Consider the following 21,388-nt stretch of genomic DNA (forward strand, 5'->3'; position numbering starts at 1 on the left):
TAGCCCTTGAGAAATGGAGGCAGGAAGATCAGAAATTTGCGGTCATCCTCGGCTACACAAGTTCCAAGTCAGCCTGGGATACAGGAGGCACTGCCTCAAAAACATTTAAAATAAATACTTTTGCTGAGGAGTGGTGGCGCACACCTTTAATGCCAGCACTCGGGAGGCAGAGGCAGGCAGACCTCTGTGAGTTCGAGGCCAGCCTGGTCTACAGAGTGAGTTCCAGGACAGCCAGGGCTGTTAAACAGGGGAAGCCCTGTCTTGAAAACCAAAATAAATAAATAGTTTTTTTTCCTTTTCTAATGTGAGAAATGGCTTCAGAGCAAAAGTCTATGTCAAGTCTATTTTATTTTTAGTTTTCTACCCTCACCTAAATTATTTTTTATGTTTTCTTTTGCTTTTTAAGGGGGACAGTTTAACACATACTCCCCAACTGAGCCAAACTCCCATCTGACGCCTAACTGTTATCTTTTCATGCCATGTATTCACTTAAAGAACTGGGAAAATATTCAGGATTGAGAGCTGCAAACAGCCAGAAACATAGCCCAAATGACTTAGCTTACTGTGAATTGAAACAAGTCTCACGTGACATTATTTGTTTGTTTACAATTATTTGAGACAGGGTGTCACTGGCTTGGTGCTTGCTATGGAGACCAGGCTGGCCCCGAACTCATAGAGATGTATCCATCTCTGCCTCCCTGGTGTTAGGGTTAAGTTGTGTGCCTCCACTCCTGGCAGTTATTTTAGTTTAAACTCCATTTACTTATTCATTTTGTGTGTGTGTGGTGGACATCCTGGCTTCTCCCTGTCCCCGGGTCCTCTCCTTCTCCTGCCCCAATGGTTTTCCTTACTGCCCTCCTGTCACTCCATGCCAGCCCTCTCCTGGGCCTGGGCCTTCTCCTTAGGGAGTCTTTCCTAGTCGAAGGCCTCTGTATCCTCCAACTTTCTCCCTGCCCCAGGATTGCTCTTCTCCAGGCGACCTTCCCTCGCCCAGGGATCTATCTTTGACAGGTGATGGCCCCTCCCTGACAGCTCAAAGACTGTCAAAGGTTGCATGCATTAGGTGGCTGCCTAAGGACTCTGCGTGCAGAAACCATGAGGAACTGCGACCTCGCAGAGCTGGGCCAACGGCAGCTCCATGACTCCATCCAGTTTCAATGGCCCCAACAGCTGAGACTCTCCTTACAAACAGCTCCCCTTATAGGCGAACACCTTTCTCTCTTTCCATTTCTGCTCCCGATTGGTTCACACCTACCCCTCCCTTTGCTCCCTTTCCCAATAAACTCCACGTGGGTCTGTTGAGTCTGGTGGATCGCGTTTCATCACCCAAAGCTGCAGCAAAGACAACACGGGGTGCATGTGCCACAGTGCGTATGTGGAGGTCAGAGGAGAGCTCCGAGGGAGTCAGAGTCGCTGCGGAGACTCCAGCAGGTTTGGCTTCCCTGCTCAGCCGCTCCACAGCCCCTCAAGTGAGATTTTTACAGGGTCTTACTACACTGGTGATTCCTCTCTTGGCTGTGTTAGGGAGACCTTTGACTTTATACTTTTAGACCACAACCACCCACCTCGGAACCTGAAGGGAGCATCGCACAACAGGAAAGACTAAATAGAAGGGACGGGTGAACTCTGGGTTAGATTCCCTTAGGAATGTTGTGGTGCAGCCTTTGGGAGGAGAATAGGAAATGGATATTTCAGTTGTCGCTAGGTGGACTGTTTCAGTAACTACAACAGTTAGCTTTTGGCCACCATACTCATTGTTCCCATGATGTTTGTTTATTTATTTATTTGAGATTATAATGTAGTTATAACATTTCTCCCTTCCATTCCTTCCAAACCCTCCCATATATCCTTGCCCACCCTCCTTCAAATTCATGGCCTCTCTTTTATTGTTACTGTGTGCATAAATGTGTAAGTATGCACATACATGTTCCTAAATATAACCTGCTCAGTCTGGAGAGTTACTTGTATGTATGTTTTTAAGGCTGACCATTTATTTATGACAGGTGCAAGCCTTTATCTTAGCAATCAGGAAACTGAGGCAAGTGAAACTCGTAAATTCAAGGGTAGCCTGGCCTACATAGCAAGTTCCAGAACAGCCAGAACCACATAGAGGGATCCTGACTAAAAAAAAAAAACAAAAAACCAACTTCTTTTTATTTCATGTGCATTAGTGCACTGCATGTGTAAGCATAGATGCCCACAGAATCCAGAAGAGGGCATTGGATCCATTGTAACTAAAGTTACAAGCAGCTGTGAGCTGATATGGTGATCCTCCGAGTAGAACCTTGGTCCTCTGCATAGCAGCGAGCGCTCTTACCTGCTGAGCTGTCTCTCCAGCCCTGTGACTCTGATAACCGTATAGTGTGTTTTGAAGGGAGCAATAGGGATTCTTCAATTACATTTTCATTTTCAAATAAGGTTTGCCATTCTGTGCCATTTGGGTTTTCATATAAATTTCATAATCAGATGAACATGGTGGTGCACACTTAGATCCTAGTACTTGGGAGGCAGAGGCGGGTGGATCTGGGGCGTTCCAGAAAACTTTGACATATGCGGTGAGACCCTATTTCAAAATTAATCTTATAATCAGTGTGTCTACTCCTGCAAAGAGTGCTGCTGGGATTTTGTTCAATCAATTTGAACTGGGATTTGTTTTAAATCAATAGGTCAGTTTGAAGGAAATCAGCATTTTAACATTGTTGACTCATCAATGAGCATTGTATGTCTCTCCATGTGTTTGGATCTCCTTGACTTTCATCAGTGCCCTGGGGTTTTCATCACAGATGTCTTACACATATTTTGTACAACTGAGTACACTTTTTATGGTGCCCATCAGCTTTAAAAAAATATTCTTTTTTGCTGGGCAGTGGTGGCGCACGCCTTTAATCCCAGCACTTGGGAGGCAGAGTCAGGTAGATCTCAGTTAAGTTCAAGGCAGTGAGTTCAAGGCCAGCCTGGTCTACAGAGTGAGTTTCAGGACAGCTGGGACTGTTCCACAGAGAAACCCTGTCTAGAAACAACAAAAACAAAAACAAACAAATAGAAACAAACCAAACATTCTTTTCACCAGGAAATACTCCTGTATGATGGAGCAAATTATTTCATAGAGTAACCTGTGTGCTACATTGTTTCATTTCCTTTTCTGAAGAGGCTTTGACGACTCTGCCTAGTATCACAATGCTCATGATGAGTTGGGAGATGGAGGTTAGTGGGTCTCTGGAACTGCTGCAGATGACTGTAATTCCTCAAAGACTCTAGTGCCTGCTTCTGCTGGGCTAGTGTGGGACTGCTCCCTCTATAGGACAGTTTGAGGACAGTAGGCACGAAGGAGACATCTTCATGGGTTAAATGTGTGTGTCCTTGGCTGCAGTGGGGATTCTGGGAAGGGCACATACCTTTTGAGGGTTCTTGAGACACTCCTGCTGTTCTTGCTGACTGAACTGAATGAGGCAGGTAGAGAGATGTGAGGCGGTTCCTAACATCCTACAGCATCAGGAGCCCTGACTCTCCCCCCAACCCTTTCCCTCATAGCAGTTCTGCTAGGGGTCTCACTATTTGAGCACTTGCTTTCTGGGACCAATCACAGAGCCTTGGACAGGTTCTAGGGTGGGTCAAAGGGGATCACGTGGTCTGGGCTAGGGGCTTGTCCTCCCTGAGCAGCAGCTAGCTCTTCTATTAAATGGGCATCTTCTCTCCTCTGGATGCCATCACTTGTGTCTCCCCACGTGACATCCAGGACTCTGGCCCAGACTGCTGAGGAGTGCATGGTTGGAAAACCTGAGGTGGCCTGCATGCAAGAATAGACACTTTATACCATCAAGGCATCACAGTCCTTTAGAGAGGCAGAGCCGGTACAATGATAATACATTACTAAGGGGTGTGTAAGCATGCATACTCAATTCTTGGCTGAGTCTGTATAGTGGAGAGGTTGAGATGTCTGTATGGTGAAGTTGAGAACCTTCTTCTTGTTCAGTCCATGGAGCCAGATGCCTCGTCTCAGCAGTTTGAAACTTGGAGGATACCTGAAGAATCACTGGTCTCCAGTCCACATTGGGAAAATGGCAAATCTAGATTCCAGTGTCTGCAAATGGTGGCAGATTCAAAGTAGATCTGCTTACCAGCAAGGAGTGAAAGTGGGCAGGAAAAAAAACACCATTTTTTTCCTCCAGACCTCTTTATATGGGGGCTGCAGTCGGGAGGTCCTGCCTTCTAGGGGAGGGTTTTCTGCTCCAGTTCATCTTTCCGGGAAATAGCTTCATAAGCCTGTCCAGAGCAGTGCCTCTTAGTTGATTCCAGATCCATTCAAGCTGGCAACCAAGATTAAGCACCACAGCCACCCAGTGTGCAGTAAGCTCATTTTGTGGAGAAGAGCCTGCACAGTGTTGTACTTTCCTGTACCGCTAGTTTAGATGTGTCACCTTGACACAAGCTAGAGTCATCAGAGAGGAGGGATCCTCAGCTGAGGAAATGCCTCCATGAGATCCAGATGTAAGGCATTTTCTCAATTAGTGATCAATGGGGAAGGGCCCAGCCCATGGTGGGTGTGGCCATCCCTGGGCTGCTGGTCCTGGGCTCTATAAGAAAACAGCTGAGCCAGCCATGGGGAGCAAGCCAGTGAGCAGCACCCTCCATGGCCTCTGCATCAGCTCCTGCCTCCAGGACCCTGCCCTGTGTGAGTCCCTGTCCTGACTTCCTCCAAAAACGAAGAACAATATGGACGTGTGAGCCAAATAAACACTTTCCCCCCAGCTTGCTTTTGGTCATGGTGTTCTGTGACAGCAGTAGAAACCCTGACCAAGACATTCCCCTACACACGCTACACTCTCGGCACGCAGGACTTGCTCACGGCAGCTCCCCAGTAATTACTCTTCCTTCACTCCTCCTTCTTGGCCCTCCATTTTCCTCCTCGAAGACTCAATGGACATCTCACTCCCCAGCTGTGAGACCGGCAGTCAAGAGAGCTGTCCATCCCCTGGAACAAGTTCCAGGACAGCCATAGCTACACAGAGAAACTGTCTGAAAAAGAAAAATCCCAGAAAGGTAGTGTAGGAAGAGGACTCACTCAGGGCCCCCTTGTTCTGCCCTCCCCTATGTGGGCCCCATCTTCTCAGAACCCTTTCCAGTCCTGCCCCACAGGTGCTGTCACCCCCCTTGGAGCTCAGCCCACCCCCGGTCACATTCTGGCATTCTACGCTCTTTATCTGTGCAACCTGACCTGGGTAATCTCCAGCAGGGCTGGGCTCCTTATCCCTGATCCTTTTCACCTGGACCCTGGTCTGATTAGACGCTAAGCCTTAGAGGAAGTCCGTGAACTTTCCCAGGCTGTGAGGTTGTCAGCAGGAGCATCACAAAATCTTAGTTCCACACCAAGAAATGTTGGACACCATCCTTCCACCTTGCAAGCTGCCCTGGGGCCAGGATGACCTGATCCTGGTCTCCTGGCCTCTGAAATTCTGTTCTTCTGCCTAATGTATCCTGTTCTTACAAGGGCATGGGGGCTGGACATGTGGTAACTCAGGATCACCATTGTCCACACCTCCATTCGTGTCCCTTATCCCAGAAGGGAGTGCCCAGGTTCTAAGGATCAAGTGCTTTACAGCTCTGATTGCTTTACCTTTAAACAAGGCCGGCCCTGCCCCCACATCTTGGCCACCTTCCCAAGCTAGGAGCAGGCAACTAGGTCTGGAATCTATTGATTGGTCCAGTTCAACCCTGCCACTCATAACATGACCCCTACCCCAGGTCAGGATCAAGGAACAGAGATATCCCAAAACAGGGTAGAGGGGGTTGTGGGAACGCACAAGAAGGTACCAAGCTGATGCTGGTGGGGCTCTAGGGTCCTGGCTCAGGATGGGTCGAACACTCCCAAAGCTGCAGGGAGCAGGTGGTCCAGGAGATGGGGATTTCTAGGCAACTGAGACAGGTCTGGAGTTGTCCTGTCTCTCTTTTCCATGTCTTCACAGATTAATCTCCTCTTCCTCCTCGTTGTCTTCTGTCCCCTTCTCATCCCTTGCCATGCATTTCCTTGAGTATCCCTCTTATTTTCTCTGTCCCTAGCCCAAGTAGTAGCTGTTCCTGTCCACTGTTCCTGGGGGTCCTTGTTCCTCTCTGAGCTTTTCTAAAACTATAAATTAGAAGCCTGGGGTTATAGTCCAGTTTATAGAGTGCATGCCCTAGCATTGAAGAGGATGGGGTGGAGAGATAGCTCAGCAGTTAAGAGCACTGACTGTTCTTCCAGAGGACCCAGGTTCAAATCCCAGCAACCCATTTATCATCACAGCTCACGAGTGTCTGTGACTCCTGTTCCAGGGCTTCTGGCATCCTCACACAGACATATATACAGGCAAAACACCAATGAACATATAATTCAATTAAAAATAAAAAAGAGGGCCCTTGGTTTGATCTCCTAGTCTGTATCAACTGAGAATTCTGGAGCACACCTGTAATTCCACTTAGGACTGGAATTGAGAGGTTTAGAACCTTAAGTTAGCATAAAATACTGTCTCAAAACAGCAAAATACACAAATTATGATCATATAGAAGAGTGAATATTAATTAAAGCAGTACTTGGGCTCCATTTTAGAAAAGGAAGGAGGTGGGCTGGGTGTGGTGGTGCATAGCTTTAATTCCAGCATTTGGGAAGCAGAGGCCAGTGGACCTTTGTGTAAGACCAGCATGGTCTGTAGAACAAGTTACACAGAGAAACCCTGTCTGAAAAAAATAAAAAAGAAAGAAAATAAAGAAAAGAAAGAAGAAAGGAAGGAAGGAAGGGAGGGAGGGAGGAAGGAAGGAAGGAAGGAAGGAAGGAAGGAAGGAAGGAAGGAAGGAAGGAAGGAAGGGAAAGGAATGAAGGGAACCAGAGAGATGGCTCAGCAGTTAAGAATGCCTGTCGCTCTTCCGGAGAACCATTTCCTAACACCCATGTCAGGTGGTCCACAACCACCTGAACACCAGCTACAGGGGAGCAGCTGTCTTCTTCTGGCTTCTGCTGGTATACATATGAGGGGCAGAGAGCACTCCCACGGTTCTTTATATTTTCTGTGTAAGTGTTCCAATAAACACCCATTTATCATTTATCTTGGGTCTAGTGAAATCTTTATACCCATCCCTGTCTTCATCACAGGGACACAGACACAGACACTCGTGTACACACACACACACACACACACACACACACATCTACCTTTCCCTGGATCCCCTCTGTTCAGGGTCTCTCTCACCCCCACACGACAACTCTGCTCATCCCAGCTCTACCCATCTCAGTCTCGGCTGAATTCTTGATACCTGGTTTTGGACCTGGAAACCCCAATTGGGGTTCATTCTTTGTTTCTGCGCTGGAAAGTCTTGTTTCTGCTGAGAGGACAGGACTTGAACTCCACCAGGCTGAGCGGCTAGCTGGTGGGCAGACTCTTCAGTCCCATAACCTTCTTATATGAAGGTACTGAAAAAATGCTGCTTGCCATCCTCACAGCCCATTGGACAGCAGCTCCCGAGGTGGTTGGGACCAGACTGCTTAGATTTATCTCCCAGCTTGTGGATTCCCAAGTTACCTTTTTACTTAGTGTACCATGTCCGTGGAGGAGCAGGGATGCTGGAAATACGTAACGCAGCATCAACCTCACCCTGCAATGGTCGTTGGATTCAGGTGTCTGCGTTTTCCCAGCCTATGATGATTCCTGTCTGCATCAGGCTGATTCTACCCCCATCTTGGCCACTTTCCCGGGCAAGGAGGAGACCGCAGGCTTGGCAGGGATTGGCTGCTTTAGAACGGCCAAGCCTCCCAGCATCCAGAAGTCAGGGACAAGAGTCCCAGAAGAGGAGAGGGAAGGTATGCTAGATTGTTGTTCCTGAGAACAGGTGCCAGGCTGGGGGTGTTGATATTGTAGAGACCTAGTCTGGGACAGGGAGGGTACAACCCAAGGCCAGAGCAGGGCAGAAAGCCAGCTGGCCTTGGGGATGGTAGTTTCTGAATAACTAAACCCACGGTTACTTTTGCATAATTTAGGGAGGTCTTAATGTAGATCAATCTCTCTCCTCCTGTACATTTTGCTTACCCTGATCCTCCCCCTCGTCACCATCTCCTCCTCCCCTTCCTCATTTCCTTCTCCACTCTTCTAGCCTCTTCCCCTGCGTTTCCCTGGATCTCACTCCTCCTTCCTGCTCTGTCCTCTATCCAGTGTCTCTGGAGATTCCTGTCTTTTTCCTGCACCTCAATTATCCACTGTGTGTTTACCTACCCGGCAGGATGTCACAGCTGAGCCTGGCCTGGCTGGGACTGGCACCTGAAGTGGCCTCCCCATGGCAGCTCATGCTGCTAGTTGGGGCGCTCTGGCTCCTGGCCCGAGTTCTGACCCAGATCTATGCTGCCCGTGGGAATTATCGTCGCCTCCGTGGTTTCCCTCAGCCCCCCAAACAGAACTGGCTTATGGGTCATGTGGGCATGGTAAGTGTAGCGTCATGATGGGTGGGGTGATGGAGTGGATGAGCCCCAAGAATGGGGCTCAGACTGATGGGGTGGGTTAGCTGATGATGGTGGGTATGCCTTGCCTTCTCGTTTCCCTGTGCTCCCACGCCAGTCTGCCCTGGCATTTCAACTATCCTCTTCACACTGGAGATGCTAAGAAGGTCTCACGATGAGATGTACAGAGTGAAGACCCTGATGTTTCCTCAGTGTCATCTTGTTGGACTCTAGGCCTCCTCGGGGACTGGGACAGTGTCTTATGTGAGCCTATCTCTGTCTTACTGTTCTCTAGTATTGATCTTTGATCTCTCTCCCTAACCACACACAGGCAGAGAACAGCTGGGCAGAGCTCCCTCCCCAGCTCCCTCCCTGGGCCACTTCCTCCTTATCATGCTCTTCCCTAAGATAGACCTAGATAAAAGCTGTCTGTCAGCTCACCCTGCCATGGACTTCTTTGACCCTGCCCTTTACCCACTCCCCCTCCCATGGACCTTCCTTGACCCCACCCTTGACCCCACCCTTTGGACTTTTGGCTCCCGTCTGATCTCCCATTTAGGTGGCTTCACCAGTAAATAGCTCAGTGTGGGCTGTGCACAGAGGTTGGGGATGCTCTGAGGTTGGTGGGCAGCTGATGTTGATGAGTGGGGGCTGTTATCATAATGGTGCTGCTCCCCTGCCAAGGCTGGAGGTGCCTGGTGTGTGGCCCTTTGTCCAGAGGAAGAACTAGAGACCACGTAAGGTCATGGGAACATAACCTAACTTTTCCACTAGGCCTGGAATGGACACTTGGGCCTTGGACATGTTTCTGGGAGCAACAAAACAGAAAGAGGCAAGGGTTCCCTTCATCCCTGTAAAATCTAGACATAGGTTCACTTATGACAGAAGCTGTGTCACTTCCAGCTGCAGAAGGGACCTGCTGATGCTCCTGGGAAAGTGGCTTAGTTATGGTTTTCTGGAGATGTGGAACAAAGGGTACACACACACACACACACACACACACACACACACACAGAGAGAGAGAGAGAGAGAGAGAGAGAGAGAGAGAGATCAAGGAGTAATGAGGACATTCTGAGAAGTTTGTCCAAAAGTGGTATTGTCATTGTGCTGACATCAGAGTCTACTGACACAAACCTACTAAGTGTAGTTTACTGTACACCTAGTCTCTATGGTACCGATTGTTGTTCAGATATACAAATCTGTACATTGTGGTGCTATCCTGAACGTTGTGTATAATTTGTTATGCCATAGTATTTATGCATTTGAATGTTTCTAAACATAGAAATGGATAGGAAAAATAAAAGGCTACAGAGATATTTTACTTTCATTGAAGTCATGAGAAATAAGTTCATCTGTGCAGTCTGTCTTTGCCAAAACATCATTATGCAGCATATGACCATGTTTCTACAGTCATGTATACACACATACGAAACTATACACATATGTAAAGTAGAAGAGAGAGGGGGTACACTGCATTATGTGAATTGACTTATGTATTTATGGAGATGGAGGAGTACCTCAGCATGCCATCTGCAAACAGAAATCTGGGCTGTGACCAACTCAGTCTTGGAACAACAGTGTGAGAACCCAAGGGTGTATAGGGGCTCAGGTGTAAATACTGGAGAGTTGTGCAATAATCCTTGTACACTGTGAAGATGTGTCACTCAGATTGGCTTAATAAAAAGCTGAATGACCACTGGATAGCTCACACCTTTATTCTCAGCACTTGGGAGGCAAAGGCAGGCAGATCTCTTCAAGTTTGAAGCCAGCCTGGCCTACAAAGCAAGTTCCGGGACATTCAGAGCTCCAACACAGAGGACACCCTGTCTCAAAAAACAAACAAAGCTGAATGGCCAATAGTCAGGCAGGATTTGGGGGACAGAGAGGATGCTGGGAAGAAGAAGGTAGTGACAGGGAACACAGAGCAAGTAGAATGGGCACAACAGATATGAGGCAATAAAACCATGAGGCAGAAAGTAAATGAATAGAAATAGGTTAATTTAAGTTATAGGAGCTCATTAGAAACAAGCCTAAGCTATTGACTGAGCTTTCATAATTAATAGTACGTTTCTATGTCGTGATTTGGGAGCTGGCAGGTGGGACAGAGAAAGACTCACAACACTGGAGCTCAACATCTCAAGGACCTGAAGTTGACATCTGATGGCAGAAGAAGAAAGGTGTCCCAGCTCTGGAAAAGGGACTAAATATTCTCCTTCTCTGCCTAGTGTATCTGGATCTTCAGTGGGTTTGATGGTGTTGTCCACACTGTCCGTTGATGCAGACAATAATTCCTCTTGAAATACCAACACAAACACACCCAGAGGTCACGAGCATCCCTAGCTGGGCATCCCTTAACCCAGACAACTCAATCCCTGCTATAAACCTCCTCAGGAGGTGACTGTTCCTTTATTGCTTGCAGGTATCTCCTACCGAGCAGGGCATGAAGAGACTGACTCAGTTGGTGGTCACCTACCCTCAGGGCTTTATGATGTGGATGGGCCCAATGTTCCCCATCATCACCCTGTGCCACTCTGACATCGTCAGATCTGTCCTCAATGCCTCAGGTACCCGTGGGAGCCGGTGGTGGGAACCCGAGGGTTTCCCCAGTCCCTAGCTACGTACTTCTGTGTGGCTCCTGCGGTGGTCCAGCTCCCCCTGTCTTCTCCGACAGCCTCTCTCTTCTCTTCATGGTTTCACCAGCTCCCAAATGCTCTACTTTCTGCACCCACCTGGATCTTGGTGTCCTGGGCTTTTCTGGGTCCCCAGTTGTCTTCAACCCAAGGTCCTATGGGAAGTCCATTCTTGAGACAGAGCTTGACAGGGACATCCTTAAGCATGTGTTGTCAGCAGGACAGGGGTCCTGACAGCCATGTGGAGAGGTGTGGACTCTGCTAGAATATGTGCAAAGGCTCCCTGGAGGAGGAGTTGTTCAAGCCGTGTCTATGGGCATGAGCAGGAATGTTGAAGGCATGGCCAGGTGGCTCAGTGGGCATCAGAAACATCTGAGGTCAAGGCCTCCAACCAGAAAAAGCTTCCCTAGCTTCAGAGCAATGAGAAGACTGTGGCCACTAGAGAATCTGCTCTGTGCTTTCCCTACCACTGAACCCTGCTGAGTTGATCTTTCCACCCCGCCCCATTGGTTGATCACCTTATGTGGATTGGTGTCTTGTCAGGGCCCAGAAATCTCCTCCAGGACACCCATCACAGCCTAGCCCCCTTCTCCTGCGTTTTCATCTTCCATCTTGGGACAGGCCAGGCTAAGAAGGGAAAGAGAAGTATCACCACAGCTCTGTCCCTTGCCAGGCCGTGGGCCTGATGCTCTCTGGCTGCCAAACTATGACAATTAAGCCCTGGGACTTGAGCATCTTACCCCACTTTACTTTTTAAAATATTTGTGAGAGAGCATGTGTGTGTGTGTGTGTGTGTGTGTGTGTGTGTGTGTGTGTGTGTAGCGCAGGCAAGCATATGCTGGGGCACACGTGTGGGGGTTAGAGGGCGGGCACCTTGACTTTCCACCTTGTTTGAGACAGGATTCCTAATAGTCCGCTCCCATATATGCATGCTAGTTGGATAGTCCTCAAGCTTCAGGGGCAGGTGGAGAACCCTCCTGATTCTGGCTCTATCTTGCCGTATGAACACTGTGATTGTAGAGATGTGCTGCAAACATCTGGTTTGGGGGATCCAGGCTCTGGTCTTCAGGCTTACAGCAAGTGCTTTTATCGACTGAGGCATCTCCCCAATCTAGATCACCCCACTTCCATGAAGCCCACGCTCTTTACCCCAGGTGGACACTGCACTGGCTCCAGCTTACCCGTAACACGGTGATGCCTCTGGCTGGTAATGTGTATCAGGCAGACAGGCTGGGTAATGGCAATGATGCTCCTGTATCTTTCTGACCTGCACATGCCCTGTGTCAAGTCTGATCATGCTGTTTATGTTATGAGCATAACCATGTGATGTCATCTGTGTGGCCACAGCTGTTGCTACTTTACATTTACATATCCATCTCTTTTTGCATTTGTATTTGCTCCAACGGGGATGCATAATAATGGTCATGTCTGGTTTTAACTTCAGATCTGAATATTTGAGGCATGGCAGGTTCTAGAAGCTGTTGGAGGTGGCCTTCTTATCTTGTTTTTCCTCTCTGGGCCCTCTTTGGGGCTATCTGAGGTCTGGGACCCATGGTTCTTCTGAGAAATGATGGATGCCTTATCCATGTTGTATCCAAGGCAAGACTGTAAGAACCTCCAGGTGAGATCAATGGGTCACAATCTGGGCCAAATCTGGTAGATTAATGGAGCTTTTGTTTTTTGGAGATACTGTTTGGCTGCTCAGTCCAGGTCAGCCTCAAACTCTGGTTCTTCTTGCTTTAACCCCTTGAGTGTTGGAAATTACAAGACCCACAATGCCTTTATTAATTTTCTGAACCCACAATGCCTTCATTACTTTTCTGTTGTTGTAATGAAACGCCGTGCCCAAGAGAACTCATAGAGGGAAGAGTTTATTTTAGATTGTTTTCAGAGGAATCCATAATCCTGATGGAGGAATGGTGACAGGAGTAGGAAACTGAGAGATCGCATACTCAACCATAAACACAGAGAAGAAAGAGCAATCTAGAGGTAGCTAGAGCCCGAACCCCCAAAGACCCAGTGCAAGCGAGGTACTTCATCCAACAAAGCAGCACCTGCTCACCCTCCTTAAACAGTGCCACCAGCTGGGGACAGGTACTCTGTACGTTAGCCTCTGGGAGACATTCTTATTCAAATCACCATGCACAGCCATTCTCAGATCTTGTCAGTGGCTTGCCTGAGGTATACACAGAGGTCTGCCAGATAATTTCTGGTCCATGTTACAGCATGAGGGGTCATGATGTCAGGGTAGTTAAGTGTGCTAAGGCCATGCCATGTCATACTAGCCCTTATGTGTCCATGTGTGTCCTGTATCTGTTCAGGAAACATCAGATACCTAGGGTGCCTAGATGACAGGAACCGAGGTTCCAGTAAATGCCAGAGTGTTGTGATGGACACAGGCATGGCAGACATGTTAGACTATGTAGAAGCCATGTGAAGCAGTGCTACAGCACAATGTAACGTGTCAAGCCATGCCTTTGCCTTACCTGCTGACACTGATGTTGTCTGGTCTAGTCCTCAATTTCCTCACTTTCAACTTCATTTCCCTTCCTCTGTCCTTGCTTCTTTTCACGGCATGTGGACTTTGGAGGGAAGTGCAGACTCCCAGAAGGGAATCCCCCCCACCTCCCATGGTCTGTCCTCACCCACTCCATGACCCGTGACTGTCCTTGTTCATGTCAGCTGCAGTTGCACTCAAGGATGTGATATTCTACAGCTTCCTGAAACCTTGGCTGGGTGAGTATCTGGAGGTGAGGGGCAAAGGACACCCTTGGGGACCTGGGAAAGGTGCTACTCTTGCCTAATGCTGTGGCTGCTCCATCAGGGGACGGGCTCTTGCTGAGTGCTGGTGACAAGTGGAGCCGCCACCGTCGCATGCTGACACCCGCCTTCCATTTCAACATCCTGAAGCCCTATGTGAAGGTTTTCAACGACAGCACCAACATCATGCACGTGAGTGCCTGGTACCCTGAGTCACAACCTCCCCTCTTTCCCAAACGCTGGTTATTCCGGGGGTTTGTGTGGCTGGGGCATAAGATGAGGAGACTGGTCCTGGGTTGGGGGTTGAGATCAGGCAGGGTCTCAAGGAGCCAAGGTCCAATCCCTATCCTCTCTCCTTCTGTCAGGCCAAGTGGCAGCACTTGATCTCTGAAGGTAACACCCGTCTGGACATGTTTGAGCATGTCAGCCTTATGACTCTGGACAGTCTGCAGAAATGTGTCTTCAGCGTTAACAGCAACTGTCAGGAGTGAGTCCTTGTTCTGGGTCTCAGAACCTGGGTCATGAACCAAAAGGAGGGAGGACTAACCAGGGGAATCAGAGTGGCCTCCCTGGAGGAGATGGTTCAGAGCCAACCCCGAAAGACCTGAGAAAGAAGAAAGTGCATCTTCCTTCCAGGAGGTGGGATTATTTCAGTAAAGCCACAAAGGTGATGACAAGCATACCTTATAGGATATAAGTGGGGAGGCACCTTGGAAATTAAATTCAAGGGATCAGCAGTGGCTAGATCTTAAAGCCAGGGTAAGGCCTGTGGTTCCAGGGAAACTATGAAGGTGTTTGTATTAATAGTATTTCCAACCATGTGACCAAGTGCTTGAGAGACCCTGAAATGAAGGACGACTTGTTCTGGCTTGTGGTTTCAGAAGCCTTAGGCAGTGGTCAGTTCATGCACCCCATTGGTTCTGAGTCTGTACAACACACAGCCAGGAGCACCTGTTAAAAGAGTCTGATGCCTCATGCCACCCAGAAACAGACAGACAGACAAAGAGGCAGACAGAGAGGCTATCCCCATGAAGAGCATACCTAATGTCCTAAATTCCTCCCTAGACCCTACATCTTGAAGTTCTATGGTCTCAAATATTCTATAGGGGGGGCTAGAGAGATGGCTCTTGCAGACTACCTGGGTTTGATTCTTAGCACCCACATGGAAGTTTACAACTATCTGTAATTGCAGGTCAGGTGACCCCACACACTCTTCTGCCCTTCAAGGACACCAGGAAAAACTCATAAAATAAAATAAATAAATAAAATTTTGAGACAAGGTCTTTCTATGTAGCCTTAGCAGGTCTGAATCTCAGGGCTCATTCCACTCTGTCTCTGTGGCAAACTGTTCCTGGCTACTGGTAAGAGGCCCAAGATTCACATATTTTAAATTGCTGTGTGTGTGCAAATCCTGCAGGAAGTCCAGTGAATATATTGCTGCCATCTTGGAGCTCAGTGCTCTAGTGGCCAAAAGGCAACAGCAGCCTCTGCTGTACATGGACCTGCTGTATCATCTCACCCCTGATGGGATGCGCTTCCGTAAGGCCTGCAGCTTGGTGCATAAATTCACCGATGCCGTCATCCAGGAGCGGCGTCACACCCTCCCAGATCAAGGTTTGGATGACTTCCTTAAGACCAAGGCTGAGTCCAAGACTTTGGATTTCATTGATGTGTTGCTGCTGATCAAGGTGGGCTTCTCAAGCAGCAGGATGGGTATCGATGGCCAATGTCAGGTGAAATAAAGTGAGCTTGATACAGGGGGCACTGTGGAGCCAGGCAGGGGTGTGGGGTTGATTGAGACGTGGCATGTACTGGCAGATTTTAGACGTGATCCTGGAATGCAGACTTCAGGAGACTGCCAAGCCTCTAACTTTGAAGAGCCTGGGCATTTTACAGGTTAATACATCGTTGTATGGCATTTATACCTGTACGCGCACACACACGTTGGCAACTACCTCAAATCAATGATCCCAGCAGCCCTTAGTCAGTCATGGCAACAGGCCAGAATAGGATGCAGCACTGGCTTTTCCATGCTCCCCCTGTCCAGGAGAGGGAGCATTTACCTGCATGTGCAGGAGGGCTTCCTCCACAGAGAAGGGGCATTGCCACTGGTGGTTCCTGTAGAATATTGTATAAGTGAGTCTAGTTCCTCTCCAGGTGGTAAATACTGAATGAAGAAAGAGGGAAGGAGGAAGGAGAGACAGAAAACTTTGTTCTGGAGTTGAACAGGTTCTCTCCGGGGCAAAGTCTATAGATTTGCAAACCAAATGTTTCAACAGGTAAGATAAGATTCCCTGGAACGAGTGCTTTTGAATCTGGGTAAAAGTCTTTAGAGTAAAGCCTTACTTCTGATTTCCATGGAAAGTCGCCACACACTCACCCTCCACATCAAGTCACTGTTGTTTTTTCAGAAATTCCTCGTCAAGCAGAAACATGGTGACATTTATGTGTGGGTTGCTGACTCCAGCTGTGGACCACATGAGACAGGATAACCAGAAAAAATAAAGCCTGGGAATTTCAGATTGGACTAATAGCCAGGAGACATACAGTGATGGGTGGCCTTTGGCTGAACAATGGATCTTTTGATAATGTCATAGTTTAAACACAAATTTGCAGAACTGCTGTCTTGCTTTGTTTTCAGGATGAAGACGGAAAGGAGTTGTCAGATGAGGACATCAGAGCAGAGGCTGACACCTTCATGTTTGAGGGTGAGGGTCGCACTGTGGGACTAGGGACGAGGCAGAAGCTTCTCCATCTTGAGGCTTGTTGGGAGGACATGGAATCCTTCCCTCTCCCATCCTTTCCTGGACAGCAATACTTGGGTGCTGTCCATTCAGTAGTGCTGAAGCAGAGCACAGACCCATGCCTGTCTGTCTGCCCCTCAGGCCATGACACCACAGCCAGTGGGCTCTCCTGGATCCTGTACAACCTGGCGAGGCACCCGGAATACCAGGAGCGCTGCCGGCAGGAGGTGCGGGAGCTGCTGAGGGACCGAGAGCCTCAGGAGATTGAGTGGTGAGCCTAGGTCTTCCTGGCACATTTCTCTCTCATTGGCTCTCCTCAAACCTGGGAGAGTCACTCTTTTTGCTGATTCTCCTATATTTGCTCATGTGAGCCCAGAGGAGAGACCTGGTACTAAGTCTGGCTAGCAAGGACAGGGTTGTTGGCTTTGGAACAGAAGCATCTGTGTTGCTGAAAGAACAGAGATAATCATAAGGAAAAGATGGTGACATTTGCACATGTACAGGGAAAGCTCTTCCCCTAGTCTCTTTCCTCCAACAGATGTTTTCTTCCATGAATGTTCATTCTTCTCCCCTACCCTAGATTTCCCCTACCTAGAGTTCAGGGACTCATAGGTGAAACTTGGATACTAAAGTGTGCTGGGTCTAGAGAGATGGCTCAGCTGTTAAGAGCACTTCCTGCTCTTGTACAGTTTGGTTCCCAGCATCCACATCTAGTAGCTCACAACCACCAGGAACTCAGTTCCAGTAGATCTGAAGCCCTGACCTGCATGCGCATGTGCGTGCACGCACACATACAACAAATAAAATAGCCAGATGCAGTGGCACACACCTTTAACCCCAACACTTGGGAGGTAGAGGCAGGAGGCCCTCTGAGCTGCTGGTCAGCTTGGTCTACATATCAAGTTCCAAGACAGCCAAGGCTATGCGAAGAGTCTCTCTCTCAGTAAAATAAAATAGTCTACGTGCTACCCGGAGCCCCTGGGTCATTGATCCATCCAGTCTTCCCTAAGAAAACCCTCCTACAATGACTTCCCCACCCCAGTTTTGTATTCAGCTCCCCTTTGGTTCCAGAGACCCAGAAGGGAGCAGGCCAAGGACTGGTCAGACAGTTCCAACTTGGCAGGAGAGCTGTCCTAATTTAGAACACTTCCTAATGCTCTACTGTTCCACTTACCACATATTTGGTCCCCCTTGGGCTCATTTCTTCATTGTGGGAAAACACTGCACTGATACACATGGGCTTCCAGCCTCTCTTTTGCTCCTTGTGTAATAGTTCAAAGGGTTTCCTTAGGGACGACCTCAACCAGCTGCCCTTCCTGACCATGTGCATCAAGGAGAGTCTGCGGCTGCATCCCCCGGTCCCTGTCATCTCCCGCTGCTGCACCCAGGACACTGGGCTCCCAGATGGCCGGGTCATCCCTAAAGGTGCCCATAAGACAGGGGAAGAGGGTCATGGGTAGGCAGCACAGTCTCGTCTTTACAACCCCCTCTTCTCCCTTAGGTGTCATCTGCCTCATCAGCATCTTTGGGATCCATCACAACCCATCTGTGTGGCCGGACCCTGAGGTGCTTGCCTGTCTTAGCCCCTATTTCCCTACATCGTGTGGTAGGGATCCTAGGGGAGGAGGCTTGGCTTTGACCTAGGAAACCAGACCTCACCTTCCCCCAGAACGCTTAGGACTCTGTCCCTGGTTGTCCTGGGAGGTCACCCGTCCACCTTGGCTCAATGTCTTCTGCAGGTCTATGATCCCTTCCGCTTTGACCCCGAAAAAGTCAAAGATAGGTCACCTCTGGCATTTATTCCTTTCTCAGCAGGACCCAGGTGAGGCTGGGTTAATGGTGTGGGGTCTGGGGCTGACAGTGGGAATAGCGGGGAGTTGGGATGGTCTGGTTCTGGGTCTCCTTCCTGCCCTGTACTCAAGGGATTTGCAAAGGTCTAGAGCATAGGGCTTGGGAGGTGAAGGGCTGCCGCTGTGCTCAGAGTCCCGCCCTGGTCTGAATTGGGCGCTGAGGCTGCAAGTTTCCAGATGCAGACCAAGCACCATAGGGAACCTGTCAGATTGGGTCCTACGGTGCCTGGTTGGGTCCTGTCGCAGTCAGAGTCCCCACCCTCCCGCAGGAACTGCATAGGACAGACTTTCTCCATGAACGAGATGAAGGTGGTCCTGGCACTGACACTGCTGCGTTTCCGGGTCCTGCCCGATGACAAGGAGCCCCACCGGAAGCCAGAGCTGATCCTGCGTGCTGAGGGCGGGCTGTGGCTGCGGGTGGAACCGCTGAGCACGGGCACGAAGTGACTCCACACCTGGCCTGGGACCATCCTACTCACCCAGCTACCTCTTTGGATCCCAGGATAAACAGAGCTCTCACCCATACCTGAGCCTTACAGAATGCCATCAGGGGACATTGCATGGGCAAAGGAGACCGGCTGGTGTTTGAGCCAAAGACTCTTGACTTCCTCTAATTGACCAAAGGTCTTTCCAGTGAAGGTGCAGTCTCCAGCCAAGCTGGACTATTCTCTGGACGCAGGAAGCCAAGGGGAGGTGTCTGTGCAAGAGGAAGGGTCCAGGAAGAAGGACAAGTTTGAGCTCTGATTCTCGCAGCGAATCCTTTATTTCGGCTTCATTGCCACTACTTTGGCCTCTGTTCTAACCATTTGTAGACCTGTCTTCTCTCACCTCGCAATTATTTTTTTGGGGAGGGACACTAAATTACTGTGCTTATTAAACCTAAACCTAAAGCCTGGCATTTATTGCCTTTTTTTTAAAGTTAGGGTCTCATTATGTCACCATGAGCAGTCTCAAACTCCTGGTTTTAAGCTCTGCCTTGATTTTGCAAGCTGGCACTGCAAATCTGTCGGTCATCGTGTTAGGCTCTTCCTGGGTTTATGTCTTCAGGCTTTTCCCTAGTAAGACAGAAAGCAAAGGGTTGAGGGTGATGGGTACTGGGGGCATTGGAGACCACTCCTTTAGCACTATGGACAAGGGCTGTATCTGGGAGATGCCCCTCACAGTGAGGGGAGTTTAGCGATAAAACCCTTGCTGAGAGTGTGGGAAGCCCTGTGTTTAAAACCAACACAAGGAAACAAATAAAAGGTGAGATGCAGGCCAAGCGGTGGTGGCACACACCTTTAATCCCAGCACTTGGGAGGCTGTGAGTTCGAGCCAGACTGGTCTACAGGACAGCCAGGACTGTTATACAGACAAACCCTGATTTGGAAAAAAAACTAAAATAAAAATAAATGAATAAAGAGTGAGATGTGAGGGCTAGGAATATGGCTCAGTGGTCAGAGCACTACCTGCCCTTTCAGAGGATCTGGGCTCGATTCTGAGCACCCATGTCAGCTTTGCCTCCAGCTCCAGGGGATCTGATGCCCTTCTCTGGCTTCAGTGAGCAACTGTGCTCACATGTGCACACATACACACACCCAAGACTCCTAAAACCTCCCCACAGATACACATGCACCCACAAAACTCCCAACACCCCCCAACAGACACACATGCACCCACAAAACTCCCAACAACCCCCACAGATACACATGCACCCACAAAACTCCCAACACCCCCCAACAGATACACATGTACCCACAAAACTCCCAACACCCCCACAGATACACATGTACCCACAAAACTCCCAACACCCCCCACAGATACACATGTACCCACAAAACTCCCAACACCCCCAACAGATACACATGTACCCACAAAACTCCCAACACCCCCCACAGATACACATGTACCCACAAAACTCCCAACACCCCCAACAGATACACGTGTACCCACAAAACTCCCAACACCCCCCACAGATACACATGTACCTACAAAACTCCCAACAACCCCCACAGATACACATGTACCCACAAAACTCCCAACACCCCCCAACAGATACACATGTACCCACAAAACTCCCAACACCCCCCAACAGATACACGTGTACCCACAAAACTCCCAACACCCCCAACAGATACACGTGTACCCACAAAACTCCCAACACCCCCCACAGATACACATGTACCTACAAAACTCCCAACAACCCCCACAGATACACATGTACCCACAAAACTCCCAACACCCCCCAACAGATACACGTGTACCTACAAAACTCCCAACACCCCCCAACAGATACACATGTACCCACAAAACTCCCAACACCCCCAACAGATACACATGTACCCACAAAACTCCCAACACCCCCAACAGATACACGTGTACCCACAAAACTCCCAACACCCCCCACAGATGCACATGTACCTACAAAACTCCCAACAACCCCCACAGATACACATGTACCCACAAAACTCCCAACACCCCCCAACAGATACACATGTACCCACAAAACTCCCAACACCCCCCAACAGATACACGTGTACCTACAAAACTCCCAACACCCCCCAACAGATACACATGTACCCACAAAACTCCCAACACCCCCCAACAGATACACATGTACCCACAAAACTCCTAACAACCCCCCCCACAGAGACACACATGTACCCACAAAATTCCTAACAAACCCTCACACACACAGACACATGAGTACACACAAAACTCCCAACACCCTCCCCCCCCACAGATACACATAATTTAAATAACAATGTAAATACAACTTTAAAATGAGTTGCAGATGGTCTCCTTTGGTGCAAAGGAGTCTGTCGAAGAGATTCAAATGGGTTTGGGATCCATGCAAAGGCAGTGAACAATCAATAGTGACCAGAGGTCAAGGCTAAGCTCGCTTATCTTTTTCTAAAAAAAGATTTATTTATATTTATTATATATACAGTGTTCTGCCTGCATGTG

General features: G+C 48.9%; 1 protein-coding gene across 4 annotated transcripts; it reads left to right on the plus strand.

The window, feature by feature from the left end:
• The first annotated feature begins 176 nt into the window (after nucleotides 1-176).
• Nucleotides 177-19,332, plus strand: LOC101830905 (leukotriene-B4 omega-hydroxylase 3). 4 transcript variants are annotated; one of them, XM_040738132.1, is made up of 13 exons: nucleotides 7,783-7,828; nucleotides 8,245-8,443; nucleotides 10,878-11,022; nucleotides 13,771-13,824; nucleotides 13,913-14,040; nucleotides 14,214-14,335; nucleotides 15,266-15,536; nucleotides 16,490-16,556; nucleotides 16,734-16,863; nucleotides 17,866-18,017; nucleotides 18,094-18,158; nucleotides 18,332-18,414; nucleotides 18,712-19,332. In XM_040738132.1, the coding sequence occupies exons 2-13, from the start codon at nucleotides 8,246-8,248 to the stop codon at nucleotides 18,887-18,889; spliced, it is 1,593 nt and encodes a 530-aa protein (XP_040594066.1). In that variant the 5' UTR covers nucleotides 7,783-7,828; nucleotide 8,245; the 3' UTR covers nucleotides 18,890-19,332. The 4 variants fall into 4 exon arrangements, 3 of the variants coding, with proteins under 3 accessions (XP_012978446.1, XP_040594066.1, XP_040594067.1); XM_013122992.3 differs by lacking the exons at nucleotides 7,783-7,828; nucleotides 8,245-8,443 and adding an exon at nucleotides 177-1,469 and having other exon boundaries at nucleotides 17,884-18,017; XM_040738133.1 differs by lacking the exon at nucleotides 7,783-7,828 and having other exon boundaries at nucleotides 8,039-8,443; nucleotides 17,884-18,017.
• The last annotated feature ends 2,056 nt before the right edge of the window (nucleotides 19,333-21,388 follow it).

Source organism: Mesocricetus auratus, unplaced genomic scaffold (genome assembly GCF_017639785.1).
Source record: "Mesocricetus auratus isolate SY011 unplaced genomic scaffold, BCM_Maur_2.0 Super-Scaffold_100676, whole genome shotgun sequence".
Classification (NCBI taxonomy): Eukaryota; Metazoa; Chordata; class Mammalia; order Rodentia; family Cricetidae; genus Mesocricetus; species Mesocricetus auratus.